At 58.2% G+C, this 20,833-nt stretch overlaps 1 protein-coding gene across 1 annotated transcript; it reads right to left on the minus strand.

The window, feature by feature from the left end:
- Positions 1-1,583: 1,583 nt before the first annotated feature.
- ZNF335 (zinc finger protein 335) lies at positions 1,584-19,197 on the minus strand. The gene is made up of 29 exons (XM_033153927.1): positions 19,057-19,197; positions 17,238-17,336; positions 16,727-16,941; positions 16,072-16,345; positions 15,836-15,913; positions 15,176-15,460; positions 13,867-14,007; positions 13,624-13,779; positions 11,792-12,041; positions 11,487-11,664; positions 10,908-11,020; positions 10,609-10,627; positions 10,185-10,301; positions 9,680-9,756; positions 9,380-9,540; positions 8,488-8,720; positions 8,301-8,394; positions 6,999-7,096; positions 6,672-6,901; positions 5,860-5,968; positions 5,379-5,744; positions 4,750-4,892; positions 4,463-4,605; positions 3,584-3,687; positions 3,358-3,438; positions 2,931-3,014; positions 2,714-2,779; positions 2,479-2,560; positions 1,584-2,112 (listed from the first exon to the last, which is right to left on the minus strand). The coding sequence occupies exons 3-29, from the start codon at positions 16,931-16,933 to the stop codon at positions 1,994-1,996; spliced, it is 4,008 nt and encodes a 1,335-aa protein (XP_033009818.1). The 5' UTR covers positions 16,934-16,941; positions 17,238-17,336; positions 19,057-19,197; the 3' UTR covers positions 1,584-1,993.
- Between the last annotated feature and the right edge of the window lie 1,636 nt (positions 19,198-20,833).

Below are 20,833 nucleotides of genomic sequence, written 5' to 3' on the forward strand. Positions count from 1 at the left end.
ACTGGTATCTGAAGAAGTGTGCGTGCACACAAAAGCTCATACCAAGAACAAACTTAGTTGGTCTCTAAGGTGCTACTGGAAGGAATTTTTTATTTCATTTTGTTTTAACAACATCAGTTATTGTTTGTAAGCCACTTTGCAATTCATGTGAGATAAAAGCAGCATAAAAATATGAGGAATCTGTTCAAATCAGCCACGACTGAAATAGTGCCAAGGGCAACACAGCAGCCGCATTTAGCCACAGCCAACCTCAGGAGCAAATTCCTGATAGGTCATCCTCTCTGAACCAGCTTGACCAATATCTGTTGAATGGCCTGACCAGTGAAAAGAGCAGGTATCCATGTATGAATGAAGCAGGTCCTTGACAATGGATTCCGTAGGCAAGGTATTCCCTATTTCAAAAGGATGACAGGCCGGGAAGGGCCACTGCCGGGTATTGCCAGGCAACTTGATTGACAGACTTGTCCAGACCAAGGGAGACCAGCAGCTTGCCTTGCTACCTTGGCACCCTCCATTTATGTGTCTGACCAACAGTGGACCTCAAGGGTACCTGTAAAAACCAACCCGAGTTTCCTTACAACACGCTCCTCTTCACCCCTGGTACAGGTGACCACTGGCACAGGAAAGGGCTGCTGAGCACGGAGAGGGCATCCTTCTGCCCTCCACTTAGCTGGCAGCAACGTCTCGGAGGGGGCTGTGGCAGCTCCCGGCCCTCGCCTTGCCTGGAGGCTGCAGCAGTTGCATCCTCCACATCTGGTGGCCGTGACCTTGTCCCCAGAGGACTCGGTGCCACCACCCTGATCATGAGCATGCTGTGCGCCAATCCGGCTTTATTAGATAATGGCCTGTAATCTAGGCGCAAGCCCCGCTTCCCCAACACAGCTGGAGCTGGCCCTAATGCCGCCAGCCCCCAGCACCTGCTTTCGTGCCAGGGCACAGCTGGAGCCAACTGGCCAGGAAGGAACCACAGCTGGGGTGCCCTACATTTCCAGGATCCTGGGGGCACCAGCACCCTCCCCATGGCGCTCAAGCAGAACATCTGCAACAAGAAGCCCCTTGTCCAGCTTCCTGCCCCTGAAACGGGCCATACTCCGTCCCTCTTGGTTCCCTGATCTGAAACGCCTTTGCCCACCCAGTCCGCATTGAGGGGAGGTCAGGCTGTGGGGTTGCAGGAAGAAAGGGACCTTTCTCACAGACTGTTACCCCGAATGGATGCCTGATCACCCCTCCTGCAAGAGAGAATGAGAAGCTGCCTGTGTCCTCCTGCAGAAGTTGGGTGGGTCACCATCCTGCCCCCCCCCCCGGAAGATAATCAGTATAATGCAAAATGGCCCTCCTTAAAGCCCCAGATTAGCTGTTATAATCCCATGTAAACAACTGCCAAGCGACGGGCTCAGGGGGAGACAGCGGTTGTACCGGAGGGAGAGTTACACGGGATTTAGCCTGTTCACCAGTTGGTTAATTCCAGGGGTGGGGGAAAGTGGGGGGGGGGCGATGGCTGGCCAGAGTCAAGGTCACCTGAGCAGGTGGCAAAGACAAAGGAAGGAGGGGGGAGGAGGAGGAGGAGGAGACAGCGCCAACACAGATCTCGCTTCCAGGCAGTCCTGTGCCTTTATTGGGAAGCACCGTCAAGGCCAGCAAAGCAACACCCCACACCATGGGGGAAGGCCCCCACCCCCCACCCCAGGCCTACAGTTGGTGCTCAAGCACCCACAGCTTCAAGTTCGGCCACTGACAGCCGGAAGGCAGGCAGGTGGGGGCAGCTGGGCCTGCCAGCCCCAGGGAGCAGCTCCTTCCGAGAGGCAAGGGCACACTGAGCCTGGCAGCGCAGGGCCCTGCGGCGTTCCTGGTCGTGGAGCGAAGGCACAATCCAGACAGGGTGCTGATCCTGTTCGCCAACGCAGCCAGGCTCCCCCCATCCCCCGTAGAGCCAAGAGGAAGCAGAGGTCCATGCTTGGGGGGGGGGGGTAGGCGAAGGACGAGGTCCCACTTGCTAGTCTCCCAATGTGATGATGTCATAGTGGACCCCCGGCTGGAGCTCGTGGATCTGGTCCGCTGCGCAGTCTGTGCTGAATGGGCCCTGCGCTTGGGCCATGGCGGCATCAGCCACCGCTAGAGAGAGAGAGAGATGGGTGGGAAACAGGTAAGAAGAAGCTGCGTTGGGGGGGTGGGGGGGTCAGTTAAACCAGCGGCAGAATGGGGCAGCTGAGCAAGAGGCAGAATGTGCCCCCTCCCAGCCCAAATGCTGCAACTTGTGCAAACCAAACAGGCTCCATTTGCATTCTTGCTCCATGAGCTGACTGGACGAAGCTGGCCCCTTCCAGATAATGTGGACCACAGCTCCCATCATCCTTGACCCCTGGTCCTGCTAGCTTGGGATGCTGGGAGTTGTAGTCTAACAGCAGCAGGGGACCCACGTTTGAGAGACGCGGGCAGAGGCTGAGGATGTGCAGCCCCCCTCCCCCCCCCTGTACCCACCTGTCACTGCAGAATGGGCTGCTGCCTCCAGCTGAGCTTGCGTGAGGAGCTGCTGTCCTGGCGACACGGGGACATACTGGATCTGCGGAGGCAGAAGCGGGCAGGGTGGGGCAGCAGCCCTGGGAGGCATCGCCCCTCCCCAAAAAGACAACCCAGCCCCATAAGCTTCCGGACCCTCCTGCTAAAAACACATGGAGTGGGAAGAGGGCCTGCCAAACGCCCTCCGCTCTCCTACCTGGGGCTCCTGCATGAACTGACCGCTTTGTTCGTACTGGATGTGGGTGATCTGGCCGTCCTGCACCTGGAAAAGCGAGATGGAGAGGCCGGGGGGGGGGCAGGCGGGATAGAGAAATGCGGATTGATCTGGTGAGCAGGGGGCAGGGAGAGGAAGGAACGAAGGAAGGAAGGAAGGCAACTGCTCCCTTGTCTTCCCCTCCAGCCCTGGGTCTCACCTGGATGTGATGCGTCCCGGGCAGCACCACGTACTCCTGGGGCAGGAGGTGCTGAACGCCATCCTGGGTGATGATGTACTGGACCTGGGAGGGAAGGCACAGCAAGAGGAGTCTGGAGAGTCTGCTGGATCAGGCCAAGGGGGGCCCACCTGGCCCAGCACCCTCTCCAAAGGGAAACCTGCAAGAGCCCTCTCTCCTCCGGTGGTGCCCAGAAACAGGCATTGCTGCCTCTCTGAACGTGAAGGCAGAGCAGGGTCACCGGGAGCCCTCTCCTTCGTGAATTTAATCGAAGCCTCTTTCAAAGGCCGGTGGCCGTCACTGCATCCTGCAGGATTGAGCTCCACAGTTTAACTGGGCGCTGCATGAAGAAGAATGCCCCGAGGCGCTCTGAGTTCCGGCCAGGCCAGCTCCACTGCCACTTCCCTACCTGGTTCTCTGCCGTCACCAGGTGCTGCACCATCTGCCCGTCTGCCGTCGTCACGATCTCCTGGATGTAGGCAGCGTCCTCCTGAAGAGAGGCACAAGGCGCTTCAGCTCTGGGCCCCAAGACCCACCACTGCCGCCCCACGCCCAGATTCACACGTGACGGACATGCAGGCCGCAGGAGCCTGGAGGGAGGGGACCCGGGACTCTGGCCTGCTTGCCCCCCTCACCTGGCCGGGGGCGCTCTGCTCCTGCGTCATCAGGATGCGCTCCTGCCCCAGGGCCTGCTGGAGCCTCTCCGGCGCCAGGATCGCCTGGCCAGACTGCAGGGTCGCTGTTGGGGTGGGAGAGAGAGCGAGAGAGCGCTCTGGTGAGTGCGGCTGGCAGGCAGGCAGGCACAGGGGCGGAAATGGTCTCCCACCTGCAAGAGGCAGCAAGTTCCTAAAACCTTTTGGGGGTCACCATCCCCTTGATTCCACAAACTCACCCTTTCCAGGTGCCCCCTGGAAAGCATTGTTCAGAAGAGTGGTTTGCATGAGCCACGGAGGAACGCAGGAGCACAAAAAACCAAAACCTCGCATGGGAAAATATTTGTATGCATTCTGACTAATGACAAAGTAAGGGTGAAGGAAACGCATCTGCGACTGCTTGCCAAACAGGTGCAATCTCTCACCTACCACAGGTGTACAGTAACTAATTTATAAGAAAATCAACAGCTGTTGTCAATTATGGGCCATCTTGCGACAACTCAAGACTTTAAGCGCCTGCATTTGGGACCAAAGGAAATGGACTTGAAAGTGAAAAGAGCAGTAAATCTTTAAATTCAAAGCAGAGAAGGTGTTTTCCTCGAGGCTCCGGCCTGCTCAATCCTATGCAGGCAATGGATGTGCTGGGAGGGGTGCCCCTCCAGTGCCCCCCCACTGCCCCTCTACGTAACCCCACATGGGGAACCGGTGGTCTTGACTGTGCACAGCGCCATTTTGCACTTCTGCCTCCCCCCCCCCACCGCCCCCAATTTGGGGCTCTCGAGAGGAGCAGAGACGTGCCCTTTGCCCGCCCCGTGGCCGATGGGCAGCGAGGAGAGAAGCCCGAGTCTCTGCTCTGCTCACTCTGCAGCGTGGCCAGGGCCTCCTCGTCGCTGTTCAGGATGATGGTCTGGGGGGCGCTGGGGGCCAGCTCAGGCGCCTGCTTCCCCCCTTCTGCGCTGTGCAGTCTCTGCATGTGGAATTTCAGGTGCCCGTTGCGGTTGAACCTGCGGAGGAGAGAACAGTGAAGAGACTGAGGTGGGGGGGGGTTGGACTCCCTGCTCCCCTATGGCGGCTCTGCTGTGTGAAAGGAAATGCCCCCCCCCCCAATGCTGGCAGCAGCAGCAGCAGCAGCAGCGGCCCTCGCCCACCTCTGCCCGCAGACGTGGCAAGCAAAAGGCTTCTCGTTGGTGTGCGTCAGGGTGTGGCGCCGGAGGTCTTTCTTGTTCTTGGAGGCAAAGCTGCAGTGCTGGCACTTGTGGGGCCGGAGGCTGGCGTGCTGCTCCATGTGGCTCTGGTTTGGGGGTAGGGTGGGGGTGGGGAGAAGGGAGAAAGCAGGTCAGGGCGCCTCGGGAATCGGAGGAGGAAGGGAGCAGAGAGAGAAGCACGGGCCCCCCTCCTCCTCCTCGCCCTCCCATGGGGCAGCTCCATAAATCAGCTCCCACAATTCAGAAGAGTCACTTGCCCAGCCTCTCTCCCCCCAGGAAAGAGCCCGGCCCAAATCTCCTAATACTCCCCACACAGAGCAAAGTTCCTCCCCAGTGGCACTGAGCGGGGACCCGCAGACCTTCTCTTGCGGGAGGTGTCACTGAAGAGTGACTCAGGGACACCTCAAACCCCTCTCTCCTCTCACATTTGGAGCCCAGGGGCTTCTCCAACTGCAGCCTGCCCTTCTTTCTCCCCGTTGCCAACCTGGGAGAGGGGCAGTTGTGCCAGGGCTCTCTCCTCTGGCTGCACCAGCCGTTCTGCCCCCTCCACCTCCATTTGCCCCTCCACCTACCCGCACGTCAGGCCACAGAGCTGCCGTGAAGGGGCAGTCGGGGCACTTGAAGGCGCTGGGTCCAACGTGGGCACGCTTGTGGCTCTCCATCTCCGCTCGGCCCGCAAACGTCGCCATGCAGATCTTGCAGGAGAACTTCTTGGCCGAGGGAATCTTGCCCGCTGGGGCTGCCGGCAGCTTTTGGGGGGAAGCGTCGTTGCCGGAGGCCTGCTTGGGTGCCCCCTGCCTGTTTGGAGGCCTGCCCTTGCCGGGGGCCGGTTCCTGATCTGCGGGGGCCAGCGAAACGGCCTTGTGGGCCGGCCAGGCCAGGCACTGGACCAGAGGCCATGGGACGCTGCACTGGGCCTCCGGTCGCTCCCCACTCACCTGCAGGGACAGGAGGGAGGCTGGTTAGAGCGGCACTTCCTGGACCCGGAGCTGGGCTGGCCTCCCTCCTCCCTGGGTGACAGACAGGCCCCTTCTTCCTCCTCCTCCTCCTCACCTCCACGGTGTGCTGCTGGCTCTCTGGCGTGCTGCTGGGAGCTGTGGCATCCTTCAGGGTGCAGCTTCTGACCACCGCCTGGACAACTTCGCTGGGACTCTCCCCCTCCCTGCCAAGAGACATCAGACAAACTCAGGGAGAAGCACAGGCCTATCGATGGCACCAGCCAGGAGGGCCAGGCTCTGTCTTTGGAAGGCCAGTTGCTGGAGGCTCAGGAGAGGAGAGGACTGCTCTTGCGCTCGGATCCTGCTTGTGGGTTTCCCATTGGGGGCGTCTGGTTGGCCTCTGTGAGAACAGGATGCTGGCCCAGGCCGGCCACTTTCCTGACCCTGCAGGCTCTTAGAGAGGCAGAAGAGTGAGTCCAGGGTGGTGAGGGGGGGGGTGTCTTTCAGATACCCCAAATCTCTTCCTTTCTAAATCACGTGGACCCAGAGAAAACCCTGAGGCCATGGGGGCAATAGGAACGCAGAGCGAGCCTTGGTCTGAGAAGGCCGTACCAGCCCCACCTTCTACCTCCCCCAATTTACTTATCTCTCACCTTCCCCGCAATAAGCTCAAAGCTCCCTTATTTAATCTCCACAACCACCCTGTGAGGTAGGTGATAATAATAATAATTTTATTATTATTTATTCCCTGTCCACCTGGCTGGGTTGCCAGATGGCACATGAGCTTTGTGTCTGAGCGGGGATTCAAACCCTGGTCTCCCAGGTCCTAGCCTGGCACTCTAAGCACTGCACCACGCTGCCTCTCACTACTGACTCCCTGCGGCCCGATCCCTTCTGCCTGGAGGCGGCTGGCTTCTCTGCTCTCACCCGTAGAGTGTGCTGCTGGCCTCCTCCTCGCTTGGGGCAATGATGCTGTACTCCGCTGTGCTGCTGAAGGGGATGGTGACTTGCTGGATCTCGGCGCCGTCCAGGGCTGCCTCCTCTGTGACGTGCAGCGTCAGCACCTTGGTCTGGGCCTCCTCCTCCTCCTCTTCTTCCTCCGCCTGCCCCTGGGGCTCAGAGGCCTTGGAGAAGCCGTCGGCCTTCACCACGGCCACCTGCAGGGGGTGCAGAAAGCAGCCATGGGTCATAGCGGGGTACAGCTGGAAGGGCCCACCAGGGTGCTGGGGCTTGTGAGGGTGTCCCCGGCCTCACCTCCAGGGTGCTGCTGGCGGGCAGTTCCCGCTGGCTGCTCATATTCAGCAAGAGGTCCAGCGCCGTCTGTGTGGCCAGCTCAGCAGAGCCTTCTACGTCTGGGGGAGAAGCAAGAGGGAGGTCAGCTGGGCTCATGCTCGGGACATTTCTTAGCCGGCCACAGGGGAGGGAGGGAGGGTTTGCTTGCTTGAGAGTACAGTACAATTGCAACTTGCGCGATTTCAACCATACAGTGCTTTACGAACTTAATCCATTCTGGAAGTACGTTCTTAAACCAAAGCCGTTCTTAAACGGAGGCATGCTTTCCCTAATGAGGCCTCCTGCCCCCGGTGCCCTTCCACCGTTCGGCTTCCATTCTTAGACCGAGGTAAAGTTCGCAAACCGGGACACTGTTTCCACTTTTGTGGAGTTGGTAAACCGGATCGTTCTTAAACCGGACTGTTCTTAAACCGAGGTGTCACTGTGTGCGGTTGTAGGCAGGCTAGCTGGAACCCTGCAAGTTCCACCCAAGCAAGGCAGTATTCTTAAAAGCTCTTTTGGTGCTGGGTCCTCCGATGCTGGCAGAATGACGACACTCAGACCTGAGACCTCCTGCTCAAAGCTCCGCAGTGTCCCTTCTGCGCTCCCCCTGTCTCCCCCCCCCCCCCGCTGCTGCTGCTGCAGGACACGACTTCAGAAAAGGGCCCCGCACATTATCAAGGGAGTGGAGCGACTCCCCTACGTGCTGCATGTTCTTGAGACCTGTCTTGTTTTCTGTATGCTTCTTTTTGGCTATAACCGGCATTTGGTTGACCCACAAAACTTGACTCCCCTATGAGGAAATGTTGCAGCATTTGGGACCTTTTAGCTTTGGGGAATGGCAAGTAAGGGGCAAGATGGCAGAAGTTTATAAAATTATTGCATGGCTTGGAAAGAGTGGATAGAGGAAAGTTTTCCTCCCTCTCTTGTGACACTGGAACTTGTGGACATCCACAATGTGTGCGGGGGGGGGGGAGGAAAGTCCTCCTTCATGCAGTGCAGCGTTAAACTGTGGAACTCCCTCCCACTGGAGGCAGTGACGGCCACCAACTTAGATGGCTTTGGAAGAGGATTGGGCAAATTCATGGAGGAGGAGAGGGCCAGTGTTGGCTCCTAGCCACGGTGGCAATGATCTGCCTTCACAGGCAGAGGCAGAAAGGCTTCTGAATCCCAGTTGCTGGAAACCTCAGGAGGGGAGAGGGCTGCTTGCGGGTTTCTCAGTGGGGCACCTGGGGGGCCACTGTGAGAAGAGGATTCTGGACTCGATGGGCCCGTTGTCCTTACCTGGCTCGTAGATGATGGTGGCTGCCTCCAGCGGCTCCTGCGTGAGGATGGGGGGCTCTGGAGCAGGCAGGCTTTGGGCAGGTTGGTAGGTGACCTGCTGGAGGGGAGAAAGCGGTGAGGGCAGCTCAGAGCTGGTGGGAAGGACGGGGCAGCAGAAAGGAGAGGGGGGCGATGCCCGGTCACTCACGGGGGAGCTGGCGGGCGCTGCCTCTGCGGCCGCCTGGCCCTGGCTGTGCTGCTGCTTCAGCTCCTCGATCTGCTGGAGGGTGAAGAAGGGGCGGCGGCGGCAGGGGGGCTCCTCCGGGTGCCGCTGCACCCACTCCTCGAAGTTCTCCGCGTGGCGGCACTGGATGTGGAGGCGCAGGTTCTTCTTGTGCTTGGTGGTGAAGTGGCAGAACTCGCAGGCAAAGGGCTTCCCACCTGCAGGGGAGACAGCAGCAGCAGCAGCAGGGTGAGGACAGAGCCCGCCTTGCTGGGGGAGGAGGGGGGGAGACAGCTTGGCAAGCTGGGGAGGGGAGAGCGTCTGGGAGGCAAGATTCCCAAAAAGCCCTGTGGGACTGTTCACATCCGTTGAACAGTCTTAAACACAGAACTGCAGAGGGCCACCGGGTCCCACCCCCTGCAATGCAGGAATCTCAGCCGAAGAATCTCTGGAGGGCAGCCATCCAAGCTCTGCTTAGAAACCTCCCAGGAAGAGGGGAGAGCAAGCACCAGCCCTCTTCCTGCAATGTCCTCTCTGCTGTATGCCAGCCTGGGGATGGGGACGGGGGGGCTGGTCCTGCTGCCCCAAATCTGCCCCTGTCCTTCCTTGTGTGCCTTCTCCAAGTGAAGTCCAGGGGGAGGCCTTTTCTGCAGTGGCTCCCCGCCTGTGGGATGCTCTCCCAAGGGAGGTTCGCCTGGTGCCTTCCTTATACGCCTGTAGGCGCCAGGTGAAAAGGTTCCTCCTTGGGCTGATTCATGTTCTCTAGCCTTTTAAATGTCTTTGTTGCTTCTGGTTTAACGATTTACTTGTGCTTTAATCTTGTGGGCCTGAGATCCTTTGCCGAGTCCGATCGAGGCCATGAGGTGGCGCTGCTCACCTGTGTGCTTGACGGCCATGTGGGAGAGGAGGAAGTCCTCCCGGACGGTGGCGTAAGGGCAGAGGCTGCAGCGGTAGGGCTTGTCGTGGATGTGCATCAGCTGGTGCTTGAGGAGCAGCTTCTTGTCCTCGCAGACGTGGTCGCAGAACTCGCACTTGAACCTGCCCGGGAGGAGGAGGAGGAGGAGGAGATGGCCGTCACCGTGGGCCTACGGGGGGGTGGGGGTGGCGTATGTGCGCAGCTGCCGCTCCCTGTTATTCCTCCCCCCCACCCCGCAAGGGCAATGCAGGGGGGGCTCACCGGCGGTTGGCCACAGGCTGGATGTGCGTCAGCAGGTGCATTTTGAAGGTGTAGCGCTTCTTGAAGGACTTCCCACACTGCAGGAGAGAGGAAGGGCTCAAGTCACGCAGGGCAGGGGCAGAGGAGGGGGGGTGCAGTGAGGGTGGGCCGCCCCGGGTGTCACCACTGAAGGGGGTGGCAAAATGCTGGGCGGCACTCACCGCGGGGCCTGCAGAGTGCCCGAGCCACGCGGCTCTCCTGGGAGTGACATGGTGGCTTGTGCGCCCACAGGCTCCGCACTGCCCAAGTGACCCGCCCACTGCCTCCCCCCCCCCAGCTGTAGGGCGGCTGAGTGGGAGGAGGCAGGCAGACTCCTCATAGGCCCCGTGGGGCACCCCAGGCGCCCGAGCAGCTTCCTCTGCCCCTGACGCAGGACAGCAGCTGTGGACCTCACCCCCTGCCCCCCCATGCCCAGGCACAATGCATCAGCCTGGAAGGACACCCCCCCCCCGGCTTTGACACCCACCTTGTCACACATGTGGGGCTTCTCAGTGCTGTGCGTCTTCATGTGCTGCGTGAGCCTCTTCTGCATGGGGTAGACGCGGCTGCAGACGGGGCAGGGGAAGGAAGTGCGCTTGGGGGGCTGCCCAGAGAGAGATTAAGGTATGGTCAGAACTGCCTGGCTCAGGCAAAAGAGAGAGACCCCCCCCCCCCCGCCCCATGAGAAGCAGCCGGCTATGCTCAGCCCAGAGAGCTGGCCTTGATTTTGGGGCTGAAGTTGCCCTCCTGGTCCTGCTCTGGACTCTGCGTGTGGCTTTGCCAAGTCACACCCTCTTGGTTCCCAACCAGAAGCAGCCTCCCTCGCAGGGTTGTTCATGAGGGCACACACAGCAAGGAACCAAGAAAGATTCGCACGCAGGAGTCAGGGGGAGGCTAAGGAGGACACTCACCGGGTCAGCTCGCTTCTTCCTAAAAACAAAGGAAGGAAGGAAAGAAGAAGCAGGTGAGGCCACTGAGAAATCACAGAATTGTAGAGCAGGAAGGGACCCCCAGGGGACATCTATCCCAAGGCCCGGCAATGCAGGAATCTCAGCCGAAGAATGCTTGACAGACAGCCACCCAGTGACCTGCACATGGGAGCGGAGGCCCCACTGAGTGCTGCAGCAGCAGCAGCCGCTGCCACCCCTCTGGTGCCAGCCTGGGTCTGCCGGGGGCCCTGAGGACAGCCTCCAGGCCACGCAGCACCTACTTGTCGCGATTGTGGACGGCCGAGTGGCGGGTGACGTCCTTCCTGTAGACGCTGGTGTAGTCGCACTCCTCGCACTTGTAGGGCTTGCTCCCCACGTGGTTGAACATGTGCTCCTGCAAGGAGAAGGAGGAGGCGGCTGGAGGAGCAGAGCGCCAGGCACTGCCATCGAGCTTATTTCAGAACGTTGATATACCGCCCGATTGTTCTCATAAGGTCTTTTGATGCCGTGAACAGCCCAGAGATTTTCAGCTGAAGGGCAGTATGCTAACAAAATGATCGCCGAGAAAAATGGACAAGAATAATTCTCAAAAGTTTTAGACTTTCTTGTTCCAACAGGCTCTGGGGAACAGGTTGCGCTGTGATGTTTTGGTTGTACAAACTGATTGTCCGTATGTTTTAATAGATCTTTTCTATGCAGCGGACCTGCAACTTAACGCTCACTTGACAGAAGTGATCAGAACCTCACACAGGCAGGTGGGGAAGAGAGAATGAATACATCAATGTCCCCTGCTCCTGCTCATTTATTTGCCTTTCTCCCACCTGGAGGAGACAGGAGAAGGGAGGCGGCCAGCAGCTCACCTTGAGGGACGACCAGCGCCGAGAGCGGTAGCTGCACTGCAGGCAGCGGAAGAGCTGGGGGTCCCCGGCCTCGTGCGAGTTCACATGGAAGCGCAGGTCCTCGGGCGTCAGGAAGCGGGAGCCGCAGATCCGGCACAGGTAGGGACGCATCAGGGGCTTGGCCGACTTGTAGCAGTACCTGCAGCATGACATCACAGGGGCGCTCAGCGCAGAGAGCCCAGCCCCACGGGAGGCCCAAGGGTCTCTTGCAGGGAGCCCTATGGGGGCACACGGAACCAGCCCCGCCTGCTGCCCCCACCAATCACCTTCGCCCGATGTACTTGCGGTATTTCTTGCCCAGAAAGCGGTGGGAGGGACGGCCGCGCCGGCGGGGGAGCGCTTGCAGCTTCTCGCGGGAGGAGGGGTCCCTGTTTTCAGAGTCGGACTGGCTCACGGCTGGCTCCCCATGGCTTTCGCCCCCAACAGGCACTTGGTCCGAGGAGCTGGCCGCCTCGGGGCCTTGGGGGTCACCCTGTGGGAGGCCCTGGGATGAGACCACAGGCTCTGCGTCGCCACCTGCCCAAGGGAAACAGCCAGCCAGCTTAGTTTGGGGGGGAGGGAGGGGAGGGGAGGTGGCCTAAAGCCACAGCAAGCGCAAAGCCAATCCAGGAACAGCATTGTGCTAATTTGGGGGGGGAGAGCATAAAAAACAGGATGAGAACTATTTAGCATGAAGAAATCTGTTTAGCAGAAGAGAAGACTGACAGGTGACAAAGGAGCCATCTTCAAATATGTGAAGGGCTGTCCCACGGGAGTCTCATTGAATTCTGCTCCTATTGATCCAGAGCAGAACTCCAACGTATAGTTGCAGGATTCCCAAAAAATAGACCAGAGGCAATGAATATTTCATCCAGCAGAGCTTTACTGCTACTGAAGGCAAATGAGCATAATGGTTAGAAATCCAATGCATCAGGCTTCCTCAACCTCGGCCCTCCAGATATTTTTGGCCTACAACTCCCATGATCCCTAGCTAGCAGGACCAGTGGTCAGGGATGATGGGAATTGTAGTCTCAAAACATCTGGAGGGCCGAGGTTGAGGAAGCCTGCAATACATTCAGGATTGTCCCTGTCCGTAAGAAATCCAGTTGCAGCAGACTTAACTTAAACTTACAGTAACTTACAATAAGTCTAAACTTTAACCCTACGTACTGTGCAGAACAGCACACCAGAGGGAAAAGAGATAGAAAGTGAAACCCAGGCTCCTTCTGGCCTTATTATTATAGTCAGCACAACCTTGACAGAAGAGATAACGGAACCAGTTTACGCCAGCTGTACTCAGCTTCTCTGAAGGAATAACCCAAACATCAGGAACCTTCTGCTTGTTTCTTTCACAAAGAGAAGCTTCCAGAACCTTCTTGAACTAATTAGAATAGGAAAGATCTCTACACATCAGATCAATACCTTCTGCACCAAGAAATGCAAACGGACAGGGAGGTGGAGCAAACTTATTCTCTGCTGCTCCAGGGGACCTTCTCCTTGTCCCTGCTTGGTGCTGCTGCCTTGCTCCCCTTGCGACTCGACCCACAGGGGGCAGAGGGGGATCTGAGCGAGGCTCCCTCACAGACAGAAAGCCCCCCCAACCTCGTAGCAGCAGCTGAGTGGAAGAAACTGCCCTACTGTGAAACATGCTTATTTGCAAGAAAACCAATTTGCTTGTGAGTAGTCCCACCAAGAAAAGGTCCCTAGAAAAGACCCTGATGTTGGGAAAGATGGAGGGCACAAGGGGAAGGGGACGACAGAGGATGAAATGGTTGGACAGTGTTCTCGAAGCTACTAACATGAGTTTGGCCAAACTGCGAGAGGCAGTGAAGGATAGGAGTGCCTGGCGTGCTCTGGTCCATGGGGTCACGAAGAGTCGGACACGACTGAACGACTGAACAACAGTCCCACCAAACTCCAACGGGGCGCCAAAGCATCCCTTGGTGAATGTGAAAACCTCCGTTTCTGATATGCAGCCAGCAACTGGAAGTGTTTCACTTTGGCAATGACTTGGAAAGCGGAGACTCCACCATGCTGTGCAGGAGGAGCTGAGCTTGCCCCTCGGAGCGCACCTCTGTGTGCATTTCTGCACTCTCCCTGCTCCGCCACCGCTGCTTACCCTCTGGCTGAGGGACCACCTCCAGGCAGGGGAACTTGCGGGGCCGCCCTGGTCGCCGGCGCAGCCGCTCCTCGCTGGACGTGGGCACAGGGCGGCTGCTGATCTTGGGCAGGCGCCCTCGGGGCTCGTCCTCCGCTGGGTTGTAATCGCTGTCCCCTGCGGAAGAGCGGCAAAGACAGGCCCGGGTGAGCTGGGCGGGGGAGAAAGGGAGTGGCTGCAGCTGGGGGTTTGCGTGAGAAATACCTTCAGGGTCATCGATAGCCCCTGCGTCCACAATGTCGTCTTCCTCCTCCTCCTCTGCTTCTTCTGCCTTCCTCTTTTCTGGGGCCTTGGGCACAGGAGCCCCCTTCCGGGGGCGCCCTTTCTTCACACCGGTGGCTGACGCTAGAGGGGAGGAAACAGCACGATTCAGCCCATATATTGTGCTCCTCCCATCTCTCCCATCGTACAGCAGGAGGGTGAAAGGTTGTTTTCTGCTGCTCCAGAGAAGCGGACACAGAGCAATGGATTCAAACTACAAGAAAGAAGATTCCACCTAAACATTAGGAAGAACTTCCTGACAGTGAGAGCTCTTTGGCAGTGGAATTTGCTGCCAAGGAGTGTGGTGGAGTCTCCTTCTTTGGAGGTCTTTAAGCGGAGGCTTGACAGCCATCTGTCAGGAATGCTTTGATGGTGTTTCCTGCTTGGCAGGGGGTTGGACTGGATGGCCCTTGTGGTCTCTTCCAACTCTAGGATTCTATGATTCCATGACTTGCAAGCAGCAGAGTTTAGAAAAGGATGCCAGGTCTGGAGAAATTGGAGAGAGAAAGGTATTTCCCCCCTCTCCCATGACGCTAGAACTTGTGGATGCCCAGTAGTACTGAACATTGCAAGACTGTGGATGGATGAAAGAAAGTCCTTCTTCATGCAGAGTTAAACTATGGAACTCCCTCCCACAGGAGGCAGAGAAGACCACCAACTTGGAGGGTTTTAAAAGAGGATGAGACAAATTCATGGAAGAGGAGGAGAAGGCTACTGAGGGCTCCTAGCCAGGATGGCTCCTCTGCTCTGTCTCCAGGGTGAGGCAGCGGCGCCTCTGAATGCCAGTTGCTGGAAACCACAGCAGGGATAGTTACGCTCTTGTGCTCAAATCCTGCTTGCAGGTTTCCAAAAGAGGCATCTGTTTGGCCACTGTGAAAACAGGACGCTGGACTAGGTGGGGCATTGGCCTGATCCGGGCAGGCTCTTCTTGTGTTCTTACACTGCCCTGTCCCACATTAGGACTTCTGTTTGTGCCACAGAGCCTCCCCTCCCTCTCCTATTGCTAACTCTACCCCCCCCCCCCCCCGCCTCGGCTCCCAAAAGTGGATTGCACACAACCTAGAGAAGCTGATATATTCATGGTGCAGAGCCAGAGTTCTCTTGGCAAGCCTGCGCAAGAGCCGACTTCATGCCCTCGTGCACCAATCCTGCATTGCCCTCAGGGTCCCTTCCAACTCTCTGATTCTATGAACCGCTCCAAAACTCCACTCCGCCCCTGGAGCTTGACGAGCCCCAGCCGAGCCCAACGCACCTGGCTGGAAGTGGCGCTCTCTCATGTGCTGGATGAGGACCCTCTTGGAGGCGCTCTTGTGCTGACACATCTTGCATTTGAACTGCTGCACCACGACCACCTCCATCAGCTCCTCCAGGCTCTCCAGGTCGGGCTCCTCCAACTGGTCCAGCGGCTCCGGCTGTTCCAGCAGCTCTAGAGGCCCAGGGTGCTCCACGCACGTCGAGGTGGGGCCGTCCGCAAGGGCTTCGACGGCCAAGCTGCGGGCCAGGGCAGAGCTGGCCACATGGGATATCACGGGGGCCCCTGCGGCAGAGGGAGCGAGTGCAGGCGCCAGGTCAAGGGAGAGCTCCTCCCAACAGCCTCCCTCTTCTCTAGGCTGGCCAAGAGGGAGCCCTCAGGCCATCGCAGTCTGTGAACGGCAGAGGCTGAGGCTGCCTCCACATTCTGCTCCCGGCCGGACAGGAAGGAAGCAAGGCAGGTAGAGCCAGTGAGGTGTAGCGGTTAGAGTGTCGGGCTAGGACCTGGGAGAGAGTTTGAATCCCCCACTTGGCCAACCTCACAGGGTTGTTGTGGGGATCACAAGAGGCGAGGGAGAATCGCGTACACCACCTTGAGCTCCTTGGAGAAAAGGGTGGGATAGAAAGGCAAAGAAATGGATGAATAAGACTCTTTCCTTACCATCATCTGGCCCCTGCAGGATGAGGTACTGGGTGGTTTGGGCCCCACCATCCTCCTCACTTGTCACAGCAATGCAGCCTGAACCAGGGAATAAAGAGAACCAGCGTCAGCTCCTGCACCAAATGGCATATTTGGGGGTGCCTCCTAAAAATGGCTGTGAGAAGCGACTTCCGGAGTCCATTTGCTTCCTCCGACTCCCTCTGCACCCTCCCACCACGGACTCCCCATCTGCTCACGCTGAATGATGTCTGGCCCAATGGTGGACTCTATGATCTTGTCAATGGCGGCACTCAGATCTGAGGAGGTGGAGGCCGTGGAGTTGGAGACCACGGGAGCCCCTTCTGCGAGGACGCTGGAGTGAACGAGGCCCTGGGGAGACTGGGAGACCAGGACGGACTGGCTCACGGTGGAGACGCTGGAGACCAGGGTGGACTGCGCGATGGAGGAGGAGTCCGGCAGGTAGGCCCTGGGCAAGGCGTCCGTGCTGGAGCTGCTCTCCGGTACTTCGGCCTGCGAGGCAGAGAGGGGGAAGAAACAGAGGCTGGAACTCGACTCAGAGGTGGCAGAGAGAGGAATGTGGTGGACGCTCCTTAACAGGAGGATTTGAAGAACAATCTAGGTGGCCATCTGTCAGAGACTCTTTAGTTGCAATTCCTGTATTGCAAGGGGGCTGGACTAGATGACCCTAAGGGTCCCTTTCCAACACAAATAAATAAAGGCAAGTCTATCATTCCACGAGGAAAGGCAGGAGGAGACTTCCTACTAGTCTCTCATACTCCCACCAGGTCAGACTTGCTATCTTCCGCTCTTGTGGAATGGGCCTGGCCTGCTGTGTCCCCCACCCTGGCAAAAAGCCTGGCCCAAAAGAGGCAAAGGAGACTTGGTCCATACCAAAGAGATCCCTCCACTATCCGAGCTCTGGCCGACCCCGGATTCATCTGCCTCCGAGAGGGTGACGGGCACCGAGGCAGCGTCGCTACTGTCTGCAGACATGGTCTCTGAGGTCTCCATGCCAAGGCCGCTCTCGGAGGGTTCCTCTTGCTGCCCCATCCGAGGGGCAGCATCGCTGCTGCTCTCCACTTCATTTTCTGCTTCCATGGTCGAGTCTGCAAAAGCAGAGCGTGTGAGTCATGGTGGGAGGAAACCCCAATCTTCTGTCGCCCCCTACTGGGGTGTGGCACTTGGCACTACTCATCAGCGAAAGGTGGAACGAGAAACAGAAGCTTCTAACTGCTAAAGAGCCCATGCAACAGGACCTCCCTGCCAAAAAAAAATCAGGAATGGAATCCATGCTAATCCATGCCACCTCTTGCCATCTTTGGTGTACCATCTTGCCCTCCTCATGACAACCCCAGGAACTATCTTGCCTGTCTGCTGTGTGGTACATATTTGTGGCACGTACCTGTATAGGGATATCCCAACTACAGCCAGAGCCTGATACAATTGCTTCAGCTGTGCTTGAGTGAGGCCAGAAAGCAACCAACATCTAGGGCACTTCAGGCTAGGTCAGGAGAGAGGAGAGAGGAGACAGTAAACTTAAGGCTTTAAAAAGAGAACTTAAAGAAACTTATGAAAAATAAGGCTACCAGGAGCTACTAGTCATGATGGCTGGATCAGAGGGACCCGGGATCAGAGGTCGGATGACTCTAAATTCCAGCTGCTGGGAATCCAAAGTGGAGGGAGAGATCCTGCCTGTGGGGCCTCCCAGAAGAAGCATCTAGTTGGCCATGAAGAGGATGCTGGATGAGATGGGCTCTTCTGACATTCTGAGGTGCAAGAGAGGGCTGCTGAGCTTACATCGTGCTTGAGGGGTTTCTCATTGGGGCACCTGGCTGCCACTTTAAAAGCAAAATGCTGGGCTAGATGGATCCAGCTGCAGGGCTCTCCCTGTGTTCCACAACACAACTTCATACAATTGGGTCTTATCCCTGAACCTGGATGGCTTCAGAGACACAAGATGTGCTCCAAATTCCTGGTTCTTTGTTCCATCAGGGAACCAAAGATGAAAGAAGCAAGCAACTAGTGTATCCCCTAATCTCTAATGTGATATATTGGCAGCAGGAAAATAACTAATATTTGAATGACAATCTCATTACCTCGAGTATGCATGTCACCCTACATGTGTCCCTTTGGGCAGGAAAACTTTAGCTTGCTGTGCACTTGGTTTGGAGTGCAGTTGATACTGTGCCTTGGTTTGCTTATCGCCCCCACCCCCGACACCCAGCTCTGCATCCGCCCAGCAGTTTAACCACTAAAATTTAATGGAAAACTGAACAAGCTGCCAGAGGAGTATCGCTTGTCCAGAAATCTCAGAGTCCAGTTTGATCTAAGTAGGAAGAAAAGTGGCGTGCCTATTGCATAGCGCTTAAGTTGCTCATATTGGTGTGGTGGCATAGTGGTTAGAGTATCAGACTCGGATCTGGGAGGCTGCCCTGCACAACTTTTGTGTTTGCAACCCACAATTCACCCCATGGGGGAGGAAGCCAGGCAAGCAGGCGTCCGAGAGCGCTCCTTGCAGGGCTCCCTGAATTGCGGGTTGCAAAGGCCAAAGTTGTGCAGGGCAGCCTTTGAGGCTGGAGCAGAGCAAGGGTGGAGGGGGCAGTGGCAGAAAAGGGATTTTGCCCCGAGCAGGAGTTGGGAGGCCAACCATTCCCCCTGCTGTGCGGGGGGAGGACCAGATGTTGCCGGTTGGACTAGATGACCCTCGGGGGTCCCTTGCAACCCTATGATTCCATGAGGAGGCAGCCGAGCTCAGGGTAGCGGGAGGGCTCTGGGTCTGCAAGCGCAGCCACCCAGCCGCTGCCTGGGACCCGGTCCAGGGTCGCCAATCGCGCAGGGAAGGAGGGATGGAGGGATTCTCCCACAATGCACCTGGAGAGGCCAGGGCGCCCCCGCCTCCCCTCTCCCCCGCCTCCCCTTTTCCCATTGGCGCTCCCGGCGCGCGCTCCCCGCCCCCATTGGCCCAGCGCCCTCGCGTGGTGTGCGGGGGGGTGTGTGTGTGTGAGGAGTGTGCGCGCGCCGCTCTGGCTCCGTCTGCCGCCGCTCTTCCTTCCCTCCCGCGGGGCCTTGTCCGAGGCGGGCTGCCCTCGGCGCTGCCTGAGCCCCCGCCCGCACCTCGGCCCGCCCGCCGCCATCTTGCGCAAGGCCCCCTCCCCTCGCCCGCCGTCCGGACACGGACCAAGGCGCGGTGGGGACCCTCCGCGCCGCCGCAGCCTCCTTACCGCCGGGGGCCTCCCGCAGACGCCCCCGTGGCCCCTCAGCCGCCGGCTCCCTCCGGCCCGGCACCCGCCAGGTCGCCATCGCCGCTTCCCTCGCCCGGCGGAGGGATTCTTCCGCCGGACCCCGCCGACGCCGGGACTACTTCCGAGGGCGCGGCGGCGCTGGGCGGGCGGCGTCGGCGGCGCTGCTCCGGCTTCTTTTTCCCGGGGCCTGGTTGCTCACTCGTCGGGGGGAGCGTAAAGCCGGCCGTATCCTCGGAGAAGTCTCGCGGCCCGCGGGGGACTACTTTTTCTCCGCGGAAGGCTTTGAGGGCGTCATTTACGTAAGTGCGCGAGGTGAAAGACAGAGCGTGCGGGGCGCGTCACATGATCGCTGGGCGTCACGTGCCGGGGCGGAAGAGGCCGAAGGGGCGGCAGCCAGGAGGCTCTGGCTTTCTCCGCTCCCTCAGGGCGGCTCTGCCAGGTGACTGTCCTCGGCCGGGCGAAGGGCAGGGGCCAGCCGAAGGGGAGCCTCCCCAGGGGGAGCCGGGGCCCCCGGGTGGCGCAGCAGGGCTCGCCTCGGGCCTGGAAGTCTCTCCGCTTGGAAGGGGCTTCGCTGGCTCTGCCCCCGAGGCGTCCATGCCGCTGTCCCCCCCTCCCCCCAAAGCCTCAGGTATGTAAGGGTTCCCAGAAAACAGGCTCAAGAACCCCCGCAAAGCAGCGGCATTTCTCTACATTTGAAAATCTCCACTGCTGCTGACATACCGTATTTTTCCGTGTATAACACGCCCCCTGTTTGGGGGGGGGTGCTCAAAATTAAGAAAAAAGGGGGAGATTGCCCAGAGTTGTTGAGCTTTTTTTGGGGGGGGTTGCCAAAAATTGATCACCCGCCTGACCTACGCTGCGCATGTCGCATAAACCACTGATCGTCTCCCCTCGCCGCCAATCGCCCGCCCAATTGCCACAGCGACAGCATATCGACACCAGCCCTTGTCGCAGCCACCGACAACACACACAATAGCTGGTGACAATGTCTGGCTTCCAGCACCAACCAATCCCACCCCCCCCAATGCACTATCCATGTATAAGATGACCCCCAGTTTTTAACCTAATTTCTGAATTTAAAAAGTCTCATCTTACACACGGAAAAGTACAGTAATTTTGGATTAAAGGCAGCAAAAACAGCGACACCTTGCAGGACTTTCTTGCTGTGCTGCTCCCTCCCTCCCTCACCCTCAAGTTGTGGACCCTTTTTTCGGAACTGCGGAAAGGCCAAAAGCTCACCAAACCTGTTAGGTCTGGAGTGTTCAGTTTGTGTCTCTGCTGCCCCCCCCCATTTCTGCCAGGGTTTCTGTTTTAGACCCGCCACTTCCCTGTCTCGTGAGAGCTCCAGAGGATTGTCATGTTGAGCTGGAAGTTTTGTGTGTCTTGAGTAGTTTGGTCGCCTAAGGGTTACGTAATGCACTTCTTCAGGACTGGGTGGCTGGCAGGGGGATATTGCATGACACCCCCTTGGGTGCTTTCTCAGAGAAGCAAGAAGAGGGTCCCCCCAGAAGACGCCTGCAGAAGAGCTGGAGTGTTTGTAACTAACTGTTGCTTCCATAAAATGGGAGAGATGCTGTTAGACCAGCATGCTTGGAAACTGACACAATGTTTGGACCTTATGGTGTTCTGCATAGTGCACAGAGGTTCAGTGTCTCAAAAAAGGCGGATGGAACTATTGCAGCCACATCCAGGAGAGGCTCTTGGTGGCTTGGCATGGCCAGAGGTATGACATTATTTGGGAAGGGGGGTTCTGTTT

Source organism: Lacerta agilis, chromosome 6 (assembly GCF_009819535.1).
Source record: "Lacerta agilis isolate rLacAgi1 chromosome 6, rLacAgi1.pri, whole genome shotgun sequence".
Taxonomy (NCBI): Eukaryota; Metazoa; Chordata; class Lepidosauria; order Squamata; family Lacertidae; genus Lacerta; species Lacerta agilis.